The following is a 17,002-nucleotide window of genomic DNA, read 5'->3' as shown; positions in this document are numbered from 1 at the left end:
CATCGACCGTTCAGTCTTGCTTGGGTTTTCGCTCGGTTTTGGGAGAATGGCTTGTAATGGGATGAAAAGGAGGTGAAGAAAACCGAGCGAAAACCTGCTTTTCTTGAGAGATATCACATTATCAGCCCATCAGGTGGCACTCTGAAGCAACAAAGGTAATTATACGAAAGAAATCGATTGCATCCACTCAGAATATCAGGTCGATATCTTACTAGTTCGTGCAATATGACGAACAAACACGAAGAGATTATAAACCATGAATATCAATTGATAGTAACCAAAATCCGAACCAAAATTGCTTGACAAAGAAAGTTTGACACAACCTAATGAATTTTACAAATGAAAGTAGGCCAACAACCAATCATTATGACAAAATAAATTAAGAAAACCTTAAATAAGTGATATCTTACAACTTGAGGTAACAAATTGAACTAAAAGGAGAGAGCTTGAGTGTTACGGATGTTATCATCTTTCAACTGGCCGTGGTTAATCATGAGCAGACAGCTATTCCGAATGCTACGGTTTGATGTAACGGGCTTCCATTCTGACCCATCATTTGTTCAATTCATGCACGCGTGGACCAGAATTCATTTCGCTGCTGGAAAAAGGTACCTTGACACCACCAAGTTCAGAATTTACCCTTAACAAAAGTGCAGGTGTCTGCACTACAACAGCTCGTTCGATATACTAATTCTATGAGTCGTCAGTTCTGTTGATTGCCAGTTTAAAGAAGAAACTGAAAATACCTATCCTATTCCTGCAAAGACAGACAAATGCAAAGGTGGAATTTCCATAGGCAACGGAGACGAGAAAAATAAATTGTGCAAAAACAATAAACAACTTGTAGCCATGCAAACTTCATGCGATGAGTGTGTGGACTTAGTATTGGTGTCTCAGATAGTATCTCAAGAACCAAATATAACATAAGTAAACATCCATTACCGCATGAAGTCAAACAACAGAGCTTCGTCATACATGCCTACAAGTTGTTTATGCAAAATAGATTAAAAGTATTGACAAGATTTTAGCATCTGCATCTATTGTAATTTTCATTTCTTTCCACTACATGATATGCAGAGTGTAAGAAACTGAGGTTAATAACATGTTTTAAATCATTTACTCATCAGCCCATCGTAGGAATGTAATAAAATAAAATGGAAAGGTTAATAAGTTCAAATAAAGCTACGCCATATTTATTGACTTCAAACCTAGGTAGGTTACCTGAGTTGAATCAAAAGGGAGCCTCTAGTGATTCGTCCCAAACTTCGGCACTTCCATTGGAGGCATCTTCAACATCTTCTTCCATTGAAAGTCTGATGTATTCTCTATGTGCAAATCGATCCCACTCTGTCAAGGTTGGATTCTCACGTTCCTGTAAACATCAGCAAGGCTGTTACCAACAACAGAAATGCAACCCACTACATGTTTATCTGGAATCTTCAAACTTCAAATGATGAGAGGAAAAACTGTTTTATGTACCTGACGAATGAGAAATGGATCACGAGTTTCGAAGGCCATGAACTTGTTAAGGTTGAAAAGGATATTGAAAACACTTCCTGAAAGCTTACAGCCTTTCAGATCATGGAGTGTGATGTAGCTATCATTCTGCAATAACAAATCTTCATGTCAACCACAGTAAAACTATATCTAACAGACTGCAGAGCATTCCATTCTTTTAAACAATTTTCTTGGGGCAATAAACCTCGGAGGATGCTTATTTCCAGGATGTTACATGCCAGCAACATAATCATCAATTAAGGAAGAGGGGTTACATTTTATCCCGATAAGGACTACTTGACCTTGACCTTGTACTTTTAGGTTTTGTTTAAAAAAATTCAGCTTATTCCAAAAAAGAAAAGATAACAGTAAAAGGGACCAGTCAACAAAGGCAAACCTCTGGTCCAATCATGTCAATTATCTGGCACAAAATATCCTCAAACAGAACAGGTTCTTGGGCCATGCATTCCATTCTATGCAATTGCTCCTCATAAAAGAACTGCAGTTCATTCCGCGTCAAAATTCCATTTCCATCCAAATCTATGCACTTGAACCTAACATGAACAATGTAGTGTCACAGCTACTACACAATTGATAGAATAACTAACTGTGTAAGGGTAAATCAAGTAGATCCCTCCATCCATCACTTAGAAAACTGAGGTTGCACATTCAATTACACTTAATTGAAGCCTTAAATATCGATCTCTGTCCCATCCCAAAGTCAAATCTGATCAAAACCTAACAAGAACAATGAATCTTCCGAACTGCCTATGAAAGCAGGACATAGTAACGGTTTTATTTAAAAAGTTTTCAGGGAAAAAGTTATCAGTACTCTACATGAAGTATAGATAACAAAGTTTCCACCTAATAATTCTTGTATACAATTATTATGCAACTGATTTCACACATCCCATCATTAATTTAATCTTTATTTTTTTCAGAAATAAATCACGATTTGTTCCTGACTAGCCTAATTCTTGTTAATGCATGGCTGACTTTAAATGAATGTTGAATCAACGAGGCTGATTCAAAAATTAATACAACAATGTGGGGAAGCCCATTTTTGCATATTCTGTAATCTTTCCATTTTTTCTGTCGAACTACCCAGCACATATGTTCCACTTGGATGTCTATCTTATATTGCTGCATTACCCATAATTACACTTGACTGCTATGTCTTGAGAAGCAAGTCACTGACTGAAAAAAGATAAGAGGTAAAGATATACCAGAACTCAAGGCTAGGCGGAGAAGATTTATCCTCCTCTGAGAGAATGAAGTTGACAAAATCTTGATATCCCATCTTTCCTTCAACCTTGCTAGTAAACTTTCTTGCGACCTGAGAAGCCAAAATAAACTCATTAAATACATAATCGAGAATGCATGCCTGTGTCAGGGAGGGGGAGAGAGAGAGAGAGAGGGAGGAAAGAGATCAAGGATTAAGCTTTTATTGAAAGAATCTTTTTTTAAAATTGGTAAACAAAAGCTTCATGACAAACCTGGGAAAATATTCTGTCAACAATCCGGTAGGTAAGTGCATGGTTACCATATCTGATCAGGTTCTCTTTATCGATCAGAAAATCATGATCTGTATCCAGCTCCCAAAACTTGCAGTATATCACATAAAAGTGCTCATAAGAGAAGTACCTGTAACAGATTATATAAGAAAAGAAAAGTTAGAACAAAAGTCACCGATCACATATCATACATAAACATGCAGTGAGGAACAAACTCTCGCAAACTATTCCAGATTGTGTGAAAGAAAATAGGCATAATGATCCCTAATTTTAATGGCCAGACCCTATAGTCTATAGTAACACAGACTAAGTCTGTATCCAGAATCTTTACCTCAAAACCTTGTTGATGTCCTCTTCTTCATCTGCATGTTGCATTGCATCGATCAAGTTTCCACGCTTTAACTCCCTGAGTGTGAGATGACCGTTCCCAGATCTATTTATGTAGTAAAATATTCTGTATATTACAGTTTCAGCTGGACCATTTGCAATAATATCTCAAGTTAACGTGTGCATCATGTGAAAGGAATTGCTTCAATCATAACCAGAGTAAAAATGCAACACCAAAACAGCATAAGTGGGAGGAAGGGAGAGAAGAAAGGAGGGGGAGAGAGGGGATTGGAAACTCTACAAACATATGGTATTAAGAAAAGGCTGATTGTAGGTGGAGAACAAACCATATCTTTCCTGAAACTCATGCGTGCTCTGTAAGAACTCCAACCCTGGATGAGTTGCCAAAAGTTCTCGAAGGACAGGTTTAAAGTCATCCTGTTATCAAACAGGAACAGGATTTAGATACTTGTGAATGCACCAAATGTACTAATTATAATAATCAACATTGCATTTAATGGTATGATGATTTTGTAGAGATATCAGGTTGTACACAAATTTGTAATAAACATAAAAGAGGGAAAGAAATAAAGCGAAACAAAAACCTGAGTGAGGTATTTGAGATCTGGTTGCTTTAAGATCGAATAGATCTGAGTAGCTACATCCATCGTCAACATGTTTCCACCAACCCAATAATCAATAAATGTTTCCCTACAAACAAATTAGTAGAAAAAAGTAAGAGCATGGTTTGCAAAGGAAACAGCCGAGCTTCAATAAGAGCCAAGCTTCAATAACAAGAGAATTAAAAAAGTCCAGAGGAAAGTAAAACTAAGGAACTTTCTTTGGTAAAGAAAGAACCAAAGAAACAAAACATCACTAGAGCAGGGGCCACCCAGAATTTATAGTCAGGTGAGGGTAACAATATTATTTAAACCAAGAGTTGGCTACAAATCAGCTCAGACAAAAAAAAAAAAAAAAAAGCCTCCAGGAAAGCTACTTGACCCCTTCTCCGCAATCAACCCTTATAAAGGGCATTGGTTATCCACTTCAGACAGAAAGATTCATGCACCTTAAAGTGGGGTAATAGGGTTGGTGAACAAGAATCGAGACATTTTAAAAGTAGAGGAAAATAGTTGTGGTTACATAAGATAAACCACAGCAAGGAAAGATATTGAAAGGGGTGGGGATAACAACTTCGAAACTACACCCTTTCACAAGCAATAACAAAAAGTGAATATTACCTTGTTACAAATCCAGTGCTGTTAGCATCAATCTTTCTGAAAAGAGATGTGGAGAAGAATGAGGGCAGCTTGCAGATATCCTTAGCAACTGATTTAAATTCTGATACACCAAGGAGACAGTTAAAAGCTAATTCTAGTTGTACAACACAAACTCATATCCTAAGTATATCTCACCATGAATCTGCAGTCCGTCTGAGTTGCCAGAGAAAAACTGATTGATTCTAAATAAGCATTGATCTTTTAGTTCATTTGGAGGCGGGCGACCATTTAGAAAGTAAAACTGCAAGTGGTACAAAATCCAAGTTAGAAATAATAACCTACCTTTCCCTCTAATTAAAGAAAACCATTACAGCTAGATAGTTCTAATGACAAATACAACGCATAACAAAAGAATAAAAAATAGTGCCACCTTATTGCCGAAAAGGATTAGGATTTGTCAAACCTGAGGTATCACTTCTTTAACTGGTTCGCTAACTAATTTCAGGGGAGAACCTAAATGAGAAGGACCAATCCTCTGTTTCATAACGCGAGGGGATCCAGATGAACTTCTTGGTGACAGTGGTGGTGCACTGCCTGCTGGAAACATAGAAGGCAAAGTACTGCCTGCAGTGGCATGTGGACTAGAAGAATTTCCCTGAACATTCAGGGGCCTACCTGCCTTTGCTTCAGTTAGCAGTTGTGTCACCTGCAACCATAAAGTCGGGAAAATGAAAAAACTGTCATCCATCAGAAAAGATGAAACAATATGTAGCATGTAAATCATAGGTATCCTAATTAAAAAAATATATATAAACTTTAGCATTTCCAACAACTAATTACAAATTTGTAACTACTTTAAGGCATTAGGTAATTTCGAACATTGCTAATAATTTACAATTTTCATCCCTTTTTCCATACTGAAATATGCCCTTTAATGCTTCATTAATCGCAATGTCATCGTTTCCGAACAAATTCAATACCATGGGCAGGAAAATCAATATATACTAAAATCAACTCAGCATCATTATTTCTTAGCTCTCATGCTGTTTTCACAGGCTAGAACAAACACACATACACATCCATGTAAATTATGTGTATCTCAAAACATACACACATGAAAAAACACAGAAATTTTTAATTCAACAGCAAAAAACCAAGCTCACCAAAATTCAAAAACCAAAAAATGCACCCATAAATCCTTCGAAACCCAACAAGATGCACAACCAAAACAATGCGAAAACACCAAAAATTTCAAATTTTGAAGACAAAATATTTGGGTTTTCAAGTACCAGGCGATTAGTATCGGGAAGCGAAAGCCACTGCTCGAATAGCGACTCGACGTAGCTCGGATTCGATTTGAGGGCCAAAGGGGACACCTCATTGAGCTGCAACAGCTCGGCGTCAAACGACGCCGCATCCACCACGATTTCCATAGTCATCGAGACGCATATACAGATCACAGAACCCTAGATTCGGAAATTCGAATCCCCCCAAAGCGCTTTCCTTTCTATTATAATATTCGTTTCAAATCAATGCCTTTTTGCCCGATTGGAAAAAAAAAGGTGAGATTTGAAGTGGAAGAAATCTCAGATCCTTGAGGAATTGGAGTGTTTGGCGAGAGAGAAAACGGGAGAGAAAGTGAGGGAAAATGAGAGAAAATCCTTCGGCGATTGATGCTCAGAGGAGGGGGAGAGAGAGAGAGAGAGAGAGAGAATAGCCATAGCAGCTCCAAAATCTTATACAAGAGAAGAAAAGTCGAAGAAGGTGGATACGTGTCAGTGTGACATTGGCCCGAAACTGGATCATCTACGGCCAGCATCATTACTTTTTCCTGCAAACTTATTTCAACAACGAATAAAAAACTTCCACGTAGTTCTTTTTTTAATTAATTTACCATTTCGTTTCAACATCATATAAATGTGTCATTTTCCCTCGGGTTTTCTTTTTCCCTCGGATTTTCTCGGGAAACAAACAGAAAATATGGAAGGAGAGGAGCTGCGTCGTTCCGAAGCAGACACGGTCGATCTTCTGAATCAATTCGAACGTAGCTTGGAATCCGATACCCAAATGTAAGTAATTCGTACTTGTATGTTAGTAGATAATCAGTGATTGCTGGTTTAGCTTCTCTGTTTTCAGTAAAGACGCAGACTTTGTGTTCGATGAAATGCCCCATAGAGTTTTGTATATATAGGTTTTATTCGTGCTTGGTTGGTGTACCTTCACAGAGTGTAATTTCCATGTCGAAAAGTACAGATATTTGATCCCGCATGAGTTGATCCATGCATATGTAAAAGTAACAGCTTGATTTTACTTGGATTTCATATTTTTTGGAAAATGTCCATTCAGTGTTAGTTCAAATTCAAAACGTTGATTCAGTGTTAGTTTATTACTGTTACTGAGTCTGGGATTTCGATAACGGTCCAAGTATGCCTTATTCTTATGCTGAAAGTTTTTGAATTGTGTGTGTAATTGTGGGTGCATTATGATTTTGTGTAGAGGTGCTCTTTTTTTTCTTTTTTTTTTTAATTTTGGAAGGGTTCTCAGTTGTGTTTTTGGAATATGTAGTAATGCCATTGTCTTAAACATTGTTCTTTCCTCTTGATTGAACCCAGAGATGAAGTGGGATTTCTTCACCCGTCCCAGTTTCCAAGCTGAATAAAGAGGCAGGCCATTCCTCACCCTCATCTGATGACAATACTGTGCTGCGCTCAGTTGATGGCAACTCAGTTTTCTGAAATAGGGATCATAAGTTGGGGATTTCAACACAAGTTCTTTTTCCGTTATATGAGGCTGCTAAGCATGTGTTTATGGCAGCAAGTAGACAATATAAGGCACTTAACAGCAAATCAGATGTATCTGGGGATGAGAAGTCTTTGTATGTGTCATTATCTTTGGATAATAGTTTTGAAAGTGACGTCATGAAGCATAGCAGGGCACTTTTGTTGCTAAGTAGTGATTTCGGCACTGCATGGCATTCCAGGTTTTCCCCCTTTTCATTTTCGGTTCAGTAGTACTTTTTCCTCTCTCTTATACTTGTTATAACATAATTGTTTTAAAATAGTAGCAGATATGCATGTGAAGCAACGGTCCTTAGTAGTGTCATGTTCTTTGGTTTCTTGATATGGAGATTCATCTATCTTCCTCTAGAGTTTTTCATGTGCAATTATTTACTATAATTATATATCAATAATTTTGGATCTTCTTGATCTTGTCTGCTTTTCAATTTATGTCATGACGCCTACTTGATCTAGTGTGTGTGACGCAGGAAGCTTGTTGTGTCACAGAAGCATAAGCTCTCAGCATTTTTGGATAAACAACATGTGTGGTTAATTGTTTTGCCATCTTTGTTGTCATTTTTATTCTTTCTATGCATGTTTTTGGTTGCAATTTAAAAACTGATGGTAAAAACTTTTGTCTTTGTATGATGATGTATGATGATGTTTCTTAATAGTGGTGGTGCCGTGCATATTCTTGGTTAAATTAATCGAGTACATCCGTAATTTGGAATAGTTCTTTTCTAAATTGGCAAGATTTTTTTCAGTCGAGGAAATTGTTGGATACTTCTGCTAATTGGATCAACGGAAGCGATAGCCAGTGATTGGTGGTATCTTTTGGCAGGATTACAAGGACTTTGTTGTGGATGGGATTCAAACAGAACCTTTCAACTTGATTAACGAGCAGAGGGAAGAAGGTTATTTTAATGCAGATGGAAAGTATATTACATATGCCATTAAAAATGAAGTCAAGGTAAACATGTTTATCATTTTTGGCAATAAGCATGATTATAATTCTTGGGTAGTTAGTGCTAGAGTGTTTATCGTACAATTAGGTTCTTGGAGGTTACTGATGATTTGCTATGCGTGTAGAGCATAAAATATTTTTTTATACTGAAGCTTTTATCTCTCTGATTAAATTCAGTTGAATTAAGTAATTCAGTCGATTACTTAATTCAGTAAAAGAGACAACCAAAGAACAACGTGGAGGTGGAGTCAAATACAAAATCATAGAATCAAAAACTAAGGTAATCTTTATGCATTTCGTTTGATTTGTTTGAATAGGATGATTTATAACTGTTTCAGTATTATGTTTCTTTGTATGCAGATTACCATATGTATTTGAGAGCACAGCTGATGTAAGTTCCTCTTTATGCCTCTATCTCTCTGTGCATCGATCTATTTTCTGTCAATTTTATTCTTCTGTTTGCATTATGTTTATCCTGAACCAAAGTTCCTAATCTTTTATTTATGAGTGTGTGTTGCTCGGTCTGACTCCTTGCAGGATTATACTTCTTGGTTGCCTGATGAAGTTCGCACTAAGTTAAATAGATTGACAAATTTAGCTTTTTATATGGAATTCTTACTGATTCCAATTCGTAATATATAGCAAGAGAAAAATCCTGGGCAAAGCTATAAAGAATAGGCACCAATTCAACAGCATGGTGGCCAAGAAAAAGGATGGCCATTCCCAAACAAACAAGACCAGAGATTGAACAGGAAAAATCATAAACACAGCAGATGTGCGGTGCCAACCTTCTAGTATGGACATATGTATATTTTCGTATTTGAACAATGAGCAGTTGAAGACTGCCAATCTCTTGATACTATGATTATTTTGAGTACATGATACTATGAACTTATGTACATGAATTAAGCGTTTATATCATCTCTATCTTTTGAACAGTGAGCAATTGGACGCTGCCAACTTTTGATAATTATGAACACTGTCAACCTCTATCTTAGGTGTAGAAATCGAGCTTTAATAAATTATGTTTTTTGTGTGTACATATTATCAAAACATTTTAAACACCGACAGCAATGCGCAGGCACCGTTGCTAGTTTTCATCTAAATCAAAATTTGGTCCAAACCAAATCAAATTTTGCAGTAGGATATTTTCAAACTAGCCCTCTTGAAGTTGTTTTATAAGTGTAGTGTACTGGACTGTGTTCCTATAAACTGAAAAATCTCTCATCATTGTGTGAACCATAAGGCACCGCGTAGAATTTGGCGTTAAAGTGGAAAAGAAAAAGCGCCTCGTAGAATTTAGGGTGTAGAACCACAAGTCAACTTACCAATACTGGAGAGGAGACTATTCTTGTGCTGGTGAGCGGCCTTGGGTTGGCTGGGGTGGGGTTTGGGATTAGCCAATTAGGAGTTAGGAATGGAATTGGACGTGGGCAATTATCTCTGCCCCAAAAAAGCAAGTATAATTATCTCTGCCGACAAGTGTACGTAAGAAACATGGAGATTTGCAAACTGATTAAAGAAAAAAAGAAAATCAATATCGCCAAACAACCTTCAATTTGCCTAAAGAAATTGAAGGCAATGGATAACTGGTCGAGCTTAGGGAAGCTGTTAATTATGGTGCTGGTGTTACTGTCCTACCACTATGCTCATCGCAATTCCGGTCTTGTCTTTGATGTCCTCATCTTCCTCCTCTGCTCCCTCGGCTTCGTCTTTCGCCAAATGAATATCTCTGTCCCCGATAAAACCTCCTCCTCCTCCTCCTCCTCACCCTCATCCTCATCGTCCTCCTCACCCTCATCCTCATCCTCCTCGTCCTCCTCGTCCTCCTCCACCTCCTCCACCTCCTCACCCTCAATCTCATCTTCATCGTCCACCTCTGCCTCCCCGTCCCTGTCCTCCTTCTCAAAAGGCTTGCTCTACGAAGTGTTCATAAGCTTCAGAGGCGAAGACACACGTAAAAACTTCACGGGCCACCTCCACGAAGCATTGACAAAGGCCGGAATCAACGCCTTTATTGACGACGAACTAAGAAGAGGAGAAGATATAACTACCGAACTTGTGCAGGCAATCCAGGGTTCTAGGATCTCTATCATCGTCTTCTCAAGACGGTACTCAGACTCCAGCTGGTGTCTCGAGGAGCTGGTTAAGGTCATGGAGTGTAGAAGAACGCTAGGGCAATTAGTTTTGCCGATATTCTATGACGTTGATCCTTCGCATGTCAGGAAACAGACCGGTAGATTTGCACAATCGTTTCTGAAACATACAGATGAAAAAAAGGTAGAGAGGTGGAGAGCTGCTCTTACTGAAGCTTCGAATTTGTCTGGCTGGGATCTCAGAAACACTTTGGACGGGTACTTACTAATTTCTTTTCTTATGAATTAAGGCTTTAACGTACCTTTGCTTATTAATTTGGAATCATGCGATTTCTTAGACCTCTGTAATAAAATCATACAATAAAGCTTAAACTGTTAAGGCTACACTAATCACAGCTGGGAAGACGCCGGCGACTAGCTGCAGAGGGAAGGGATGCTGGTTTTTTTGTTTGTGTTTCTTATTGAAATTTATATTTTAATCTTAATTGATGTTTGCTAAGTTTAAACACACCACCTCAAAAAATTGTCTTAATTAAAATCTCTAGTCATGATAAATAATTTTGTGTATTAATTAGTTCAATTTCGTTGTATAACAATCTTCGTTTTGCTTCTCAACTTGACTAATGCCAGGCATGAAGCAAAGTTTATCAGGATGATTACCAATGACGTCACTACGAAGTTGAACAACAAATACTTTGACGTAGCGCCCTATCAAGTCGGAATAGATACTCGAGTGCTAGATATCAGTAATTATTTAGGCATCGGAGATTCAGATGATGTTCGTGTGATTGGAATTTCAGGCATGGGTGGAATAGGTAAAACAACGATTGCTCAAGCCATTTATAACATATTTTATGAAAGGTTTGAAGGTAAAAGTTTCCTTGAAAAAGTGAGGGAAAAGAAACTAGAAAAATTGCAAAAACAACTTCTTTTCGATATCTTGCAAACCAAGACAAAGGTAAGCAGTGTTGTTGCAGGGACCGCCTTGGTAAGGGAAAGATTTCGACGCTTAAAGGTACTTGTCATAGTTGATGATGTAGACGATGTGAAGCAGTTACGCGAATTAGTTGGAAATTGCCACTTTTTTGGCCCGGGGAGCAGAATCATCATCACAACTAGAAACGAACGTGTGCTAAAAGAATTTGCAGTTGATAAGATATATCGGGCGAAAGTAATGGACCGAGAAGAAGCTCTTGAGCTCCTAAGTTGGCATGCTTTCAGAAGTAGTAGTTGTCCTAGTCAATATCTTGCGCTTGAAAGAGAAGTTGTCAATTACTGTGGAGGATTGCCGCTGGCTCTTGAAGTTTTAGGATCTACTCTTTTCAAACGAAGCGTAGATGAATGGAGAAGTATATTGGATGAATTGAAAATGATTCCTCGTGGAGAAATTCAGGCACAACTGAAAATAAGCTACGACGGGCTAAATGATAATTACAAGAGGCGGATATTCCTCGATATAGCTTGTTTTTTTATCGGAATGGACAAGAACGATGTCGTGCAAATCTTGGATGGTTGTGGCTTTTATTCAACAACAGGAATCGAGGTCCTCCTTAACCGGTGCCTAGTGACTATTAATAGAGAAAACAAGATTATGATGCATGATTTGCTTCGAGATATGGGCAGAGATATCGTGCATGCAGAAAATCCCGATTTTCCTGGAGAACGGAGTAGATTGTGGCATCCCGAAGATGTAAATGATGTATTGATAGACAAATCTGTAAGTACTTTCCCAATCAAACTTTATGTTAAACGTGTAAGCATATGTAAGTTAGTAATCTAACTTTTTTTCATGATAAGCCTTCTCTCATTTGGAGTCTGTTTTTTCGGATAGCAGGGAACTGAAAAAATTGAAGGTCTAGCTTTGAATTTGCCGAGTCTTGAAGAGACTAGTTTCAGTACTGAGGTGTTTAGAAATATGAAGAGACTGAGATTGCTCCAACTAAACTACGTTCGGCTCTCTGGGGGATACCAATGTCTTTCCAAAAAATTAAAATGGCTGTGCTGGCATGGATTCCCATTGGAGTTCATACCAATAGAACTGTGTCAACCAAACATAGTTGTTATCGACATGCAGTACAGCAACCTCAGACAAGTTCTTTGTGAGTATTCTGGGGTAAGTACAATGCGTAACCTGAACCAAATTAGGAATTATTTTTATGCTCTTTGTATCTTCTTTTTGGATTTAAATTTTTTATTTAAATTTGATTTTTCTTAACAGTTGCTTGATAAGTTGAAGATTCTAAATCTCAGCCACTCCCACGATCTAACACAATCGCCAGACTTTTCAAAATTCCCAAATCTTGAGAAATTGATACTCAAAGACTGTAAGAGGTTGGCTAAAGTTCACAAGTCCATCGGAGATCTTAAGAGTCTTGTGTTGGTGAATTTGAAAGACTGTGAAACGCTTAAGGCTCTTCCGAGGAGTTTCTACAAGTTGAAATCTGTTAAAACTCTTGTTCTCGATGGTTGTTCAAGATTCCAAAGTTTGGCTGAGCACTTGGGAGAAATGGCATCATTGGTCACTCTTTATGCAGATGGAACGGCCATAAAAAAACTACCACCTTCCATCGTACGACTAGAGAAGCTCGAGCGCTTATCTTTGAGTAAATTGAAGTGTTCTTTGCAGCTACCTTCCTTACTAGGTTTACGCTCTTTGACAAGTGTAATTTTGGAGGACAGCAATATAGAGGAAGTGCCTAATGATATTGGGAGTAGTCTACCTTGTTTAGTGGAGTTAAGTCTAGATGACAATAATTTTGGGAGCCTTCCAAGCCTCAGTGGCCTCTCCAAGCTTCGTATACTATCCTTAAATGGTTGCAGAAACCTTGTCGAGATTACAGATTTACCAAAAAGTTTGGGTTTCCTGCAAATGGATGACTGCTCTGCATTAGAAAGAATGCCAGATTTTTCAGGCATGTCAACAATGGTGAGTCTCTTTTCCCCGAAACTCATTGAGTTTCCAGGCTTGGATAGCGCGTTAAACTCGGGACTCCATCTTTGTATGATAACACACAACAATGTCATGGATTTCCTTCTTAAGGATAGCACGATACAGGTACTCTCTCTCTTCCACACCACTCCTCTCTCCTCCCCCATCGCAAATATGTGTGTTATGTATGTAGTACTAACACAAATGTTGTTCCACATGGTATAGGGATGGACAGGAGGTGGAACCATGAGTTTTGTAGGAAGACAAATTCCCACTTGGTTCAATCATGTCAACGAGGGTACCCAAGTCTCTTTTGAAGTGCCCAAGGAAATTGGATGTAATGCAAAAGCGTTGGCTGTGTGCCTGGCTTTTGTTCCTCGTGATTACATCAACGAGGGTACTAGTTTTTGTGTCGAACTAGGAGATCTTTTTCTCATTGAAGAGATGATTTGGCTGGCAAATTTATCGTTGTCGGAAACTGAGTTCAATTTGGGAGAAAGCGATTTGGTCCATGTTATTGCACATTGTCCGGTGAAGAAAATAGGGGTACGTTTAGTATGCGACAAACTTATGACTTTCAAAGGTTCATTATTTGATTACCATTATATCCCTTACGAACGGGCCTTAGAAGAAATTTCTACCAAAGGTGATGATTTTGATGAGGATTATGAAGATGATGATTTTGATGAGGATGATGACAACACGATGAGGATGATGAGAAGGATTTTAATGAGGAGGATGAGGAATAAGACGATGATCAGGACCAAGAAGTTGCGGATGATGATGATGAGGGTGATGATGAGGAGGAGGACCAAGACGACGACGACTATGTAAGCTAGGAAACTTTCTGGCTTAATCAGCTAGTTTGCAGATAGAGTCTGTATTTTTTTGCATGCCTTGATCTGTTTTTAATATGTTCTCTCTTTTTGAACTTTCTTGTTTCTGTGGTGGTTTTTAATATGTTCAGAGAATCCCTCTTCTTCTCATGTAGTCGCCAACTGTAAGCATCAGCGCATGCCTCCTCCCATTATTCTCTGGGACTTGGCACTCAACTATTGCTTCTATTCGCTGCTTTCTTGCCAAGAACCCTGTGGCTTTCCAAACTTCTGAAGAGCAGCCAATGATATTGGCAGCTCAAAATTATGCTTTAGATTTGACTCTCTTCCAAAATCAACAGGGGCACTCGTATCAATCAACTTCCCTACACCAGCCGCAGCTTCCAAAGCTGCTGCAGTTGCTGCTATGCCTGCCCGTACTGCTCCCACCATTGATAGTCCCAGACTTTGACCTCCCAATTCCAACCCTTACAACGCAAACCACAATTAACTCTTCCAAGAAGGGCTCCATAAACCACTTGCAAGTTTCGACCTTCGAATGGTAATCTCCTTTATAACATCAAAAGTTAGTCCCTGTGACCTTTCATCATCACTGTCAATCATTGCATCATCCCCTGATGATCCATCATCTTCACTACGAGAAGCATATCTCAACTTGCGGTGAGCCTCAGGGTCATGCAGCTTCAAACGTTTTGCTCGTAACTCATTCAATGCATCATCCTTGAAAGCTGCCCTGTCATCAGATCTGGCTGATGAACGCACCCGAGAGGATGGAAGAGGTGGAGTCTCTTTCCGGGACTGTGGGGCCTTCCCTTTGTCCCACTTTGGTTGGAAACATAGAAGGCAAAGTACTGCCTGCAGTGGCATGTGGACTAGAAGAATTTCCCTGAACATTCAGAGGCCTACCTGCCTTTGCTTCAGTTAGCAGTTGTGTCACCTGCAACCATAGAGTCGGGAAAATGAAAAAACTGTCATGCATCAGAAAAGATGAAAGATTATGTAGTATGTAAATCATAGGTATCCAGTATCCTAATTAAAAAAAATATAAACTTTAGCATTTCCAACAACTAATTACAAATTTGTAACTACTTTAAGGCATTAGGTAATTTCGAACATTGCTAACAATTTACAATTTTCATCCCTTTTTCCATACTGAAATGTGCCCTTTAATGCTTCATTAATCGCAAAGTCATCGTTTCCGAACAAATTCAATACCATGGGCACGAAAATCAATATATACTAAAATCAACTCAGCATCATTATTTCTTAGCTCTCATGCTGGTTTCACAGGCTAGAACAAACACATATACAAATCCATGCAAATTATGTGTATCTCAAAACATACACACATGAAAAAACACAGAAATTTTTAATTCAACAGCAAAAAACCAAGCTCACCAAAATTCAAAAACCAAAAACTGCACCCATAAATCCTTCGAAACCCAACAAGATGCACAACCAAAACAATGCGAAAACACCAAAAATTTCAAATTTTGAAGACAAAAAAATTTGGGTTTTCAAGTACCAGGCGATTAGTATTGGGAAGCGAAAGCCACTGCTCGAACAGCGACTCGACGTAGCTCGGATTCGATTTGAGGGCCAAAGGGGACACCTCATTGAGCTGCAACAGCTCGGCGTCAAACGACGCCGCATCCACCACGATTTCCATAGTCATCAAGAAGCATATACAGATCACGGAACCCTAGATTCAGAAATTCTAATCCCCCCAAAGCGCTTTCCTTTCTATTATAATATTCGTTTCAAATCAATGCCTTTTTGCCCAATTGGAAAGAAAAAAAAGGTGAGATTTGAAGTGGAAGAAACCTCAGATCCTTAAGGAATTGGAGTGTTTGGCGAGAGAGAAAACGGGAGAAAGTGAGGGAAAATGATAGAAAATCCTTCGGCGATTGATGCTCAGAGAGGTAGGCCTGCAATTCCTGACACGACAGATAACCAGACACGACACGACACGAAATTAACACATGTTCGAATCGATACGATAACAAATCGGATCGTTATCGGGTAACCCGATAAGCACATGTTAAGATAACGGGTTGGTTCAGGTATATACGGTATATACGTGGGTAACACGAAACACGATAAACAGAATATTAATTTTATAATTTTATAATCCTAAAAAAAATAATATAAAAATAATATATATTAATTTAACAATTTTATACCCTAAAAACTATAATATATATATATATATATATTAAATTAACTATAATAATTATAATAATTATATATACTCGAATAATTATAGCCCCAAAATATGATGGAATATGGATGTGCATTAAGGCACGACATCAGATGATGTAGTAGGATGGGATGATTATCACATGAATACAAATGGTATATGCCTTTTGATTCTTGCCACGTGGAATGCATCAGTAGGAGATTTTGACTCCTTATGCAAGTATGGGTTTGATAAAATAAAGGACATAATTATATCTCCAAGCAAACAGTACAATTCAAATTGATTTGGGATGCGTGGTGTAAGATCCCACATCGTCCAGGGGTGTGGATCATGTAAGCCTCATATGTATATTCACATCTCTACCTAGCACGAGGCATTTTGGGAGCTCACTGGCTTCGGGTTCCGTAGGAACTCCGAAGTCAAGCGAGAATGGCTCGAGAGCAATCCTATGATGGGTCACTCACTAGGAAGTTCTCGCGTGAGTTCCCAGAAACAAAACTGTGAGGGCGTGGTCGGGGCCCAAAGCAGACAATATCGTGCTACATTGGAGTCGAGCTCGGGGTGTGGTGGAGCTCGGGCCGGATCTGACAATTTTGTATCAGAGCCAATCGCTTATTAGTTTCGGGTTCCGTAGGAACTCTG

The 17,002-nt window shown here is 38.5% G+C and overlaps 4 protein-coding genes across 16 annotated transcripts; 2 read left to right on the top strand and 2 right to left on the bottom strand.

Moving 5' to 3' along the window:
• Nucleotides 1-247: 247 nt before the first annotated feature.
• On the bottom strand, nt 248-6,375 carry LOC103434344 (serine/threonine protein phosphatase 2A regulatory subunit B''beta-like). Its single transcript, XM_070809512.1, has 13 exons — nt 5,848-6,375; nt 5,022-5,264; nt 4,754-4,859; nt 4,580-4,679; nt 3,944-4,049; nt 3,686-3,776; nt 3,343-3,484; nt 2,994-3,141; nt 2,724-2,833; nt 1,895-2,051; nt 1,480-1,605; nt 1,222-1,372; nt 248-757 (listed from the first exon to the last, which is right to left on the bottom strand). Exons 1-12 carry the CDS (start codon nt 5,995-5,997, stop codon nt 1,232-1,234), a joined length of 1,620 nt encoding a protein of 539 aa, XP_070665613.1. The 5' UTR covers nt 5,998-6,375; the 3' UTR covers nt 248-757; nt 1,222-1,231.
• Nucleotides 6,210-9,241, top strand: LOC103427659 (uncharacterized). 13 transcript variants are annotated; one of them, XR_011573905.1, is made up of 6 exons: nt 6,210-6,627; nt 7,171-7,538; nt 8,177-8,305; nt 8,512-8,579; nt 8,660-8,690; nt 8,942-9,241. XR_011573905.1 is itself a non-coding variant. In XM_029090169.2 (4 exons), exons 2-4 carry the CDS (start codon nt 7,366-7,368, stop codon nt 8,975-8,977), a joined length of 240 nt encoding a protein of 79 aa, XP_028946002.1. In that variant the 5' UTR covers nt 6,210-6,627; nt 7,171-7,365; the 3' UTR covers nt 8,978-9,241. The 13 variants fall into 13 exon arrangements, 2 of the variants coding, with proteins under 2 accessions (XP_028946002.1, XP_028946001.1); XR_011573903.1 differs by having other exon boundaries at nt 8,477-8,579; XR_011573900.1 differs by having other exon boundaries at nt 8,477-8,579; nt 8,837-9,241.
• A 265-nt stretch (nt 9,242-9,506) lies between these two features.
• On the top strand, nt 9,507-12,189 carry LOC103414152 (disease resistance protein TAO1-like). Its single transcript, NM_001328798.1, is given in 2 exon segments — nt 9,507-10,653; nt 11,026-12,189. Coding segments are annotated over 2 exon segments (1,923 nt in total). The 5' UTR covers nt 9,507-9,880; the 3' UTR covers nt 12,176-12,189.
• A 1,703-nt stretch (nt 12,190-13,892) lies between these two features.
• Nucleotides 13,893-16,080, bottom strand: LOC103419513 (probable serine/threonine protein phosphatase 2A regulatory subunit B''delta). The gene is made up of 2 exons (XM_008357607.4): nt 15,686-16,080; nt 13,893-15,097 (listed from the first exon to the last, which is right to left on the bottom strand). Exons 1-2 carry the CDS (start codon nt 15,833-15,835, stop codon nt 14,900-14,902), a joined length of 348 nt encoding a protein of 115 aa, XP_008355829.2. The 5' UTR covers nt 15,836-16,080; the 3' UTR covers nt 13,893-14,899.
• Nucleotides 16,081-17,002: the final 922 nt, after the last annotated feature.

The sequence above is a fragment of the Malus domestica genome, chromosome 12 (assembly GCF_042453785.1).
Source record: "Malus domestica chromosome 12, GDT2T_hap1".
Lineage (NCBI taxonomy): Eukaryota > Viridiplantae > Streptophyta > Magnoliopsida > Rosales > Rosaceae > Malus > Malus domestica.
The sequence above is the reverse complement of the archived record's forward strand: the minus strand, read 5'-3'. Positions and strand labels throughout refer to the sequence as shown.

Coding starts and splice junctions, on each gene's coding strand:
- LOC103427659 (XM_029090168.2), top strand. CDS start 7,366: ATGGCAGCAAGTAGACAATATAAGGCACTTAACAGCAAATCAGATGTA. Junction 7,539..8,659: donor GGCACTGCATGGCATTCCAG/GTTTTCCCCCTT, acceptor CTTTGTATGCAG/ATTACCATATGTATTTGAGA. Junction 8,691..8,836: donor TATTTGAGAGCACAGCTGAT/GTAAGTTCCTCT, acceptor GACTCCTTGCAG/GATTATACTTCTTGGTTGCC.
- LOC103434344 (XM_070809512.1), bottom strand. CDS start 5,997: ATGACTATGGAAATCGTGGTGGATGCGGCGTCGTTTGACGCCGAGCTG. Junction 4,680..4,753: donor AGACGGACTGCAGATTCATG/GTGAGATATACT, acceptor TTGGTGTATCAG/AATTTAAATCAGTTGCTAAG. Junction 4,050..4,579: donor AGCACTGGATTTGTAACAAG/GTAATATTCACT, acceptor ATTTGTTTGTAG/GGAAACATTTATTGATTATT.
- LOC103419513 (XM_008357607.4), bottom strand. CDS start 15,835: ATGACTATGGAAATCGTGGTGGATGCGGCGTCGTTTGACGCCGAGCTG. Junction 15,098..15,685: donor TTCCCAATACTAATCGCCTG/GTACTTGAAAAC, acceptor CTATGGTTGCAG/GTGACACAACTGCTAACTGA.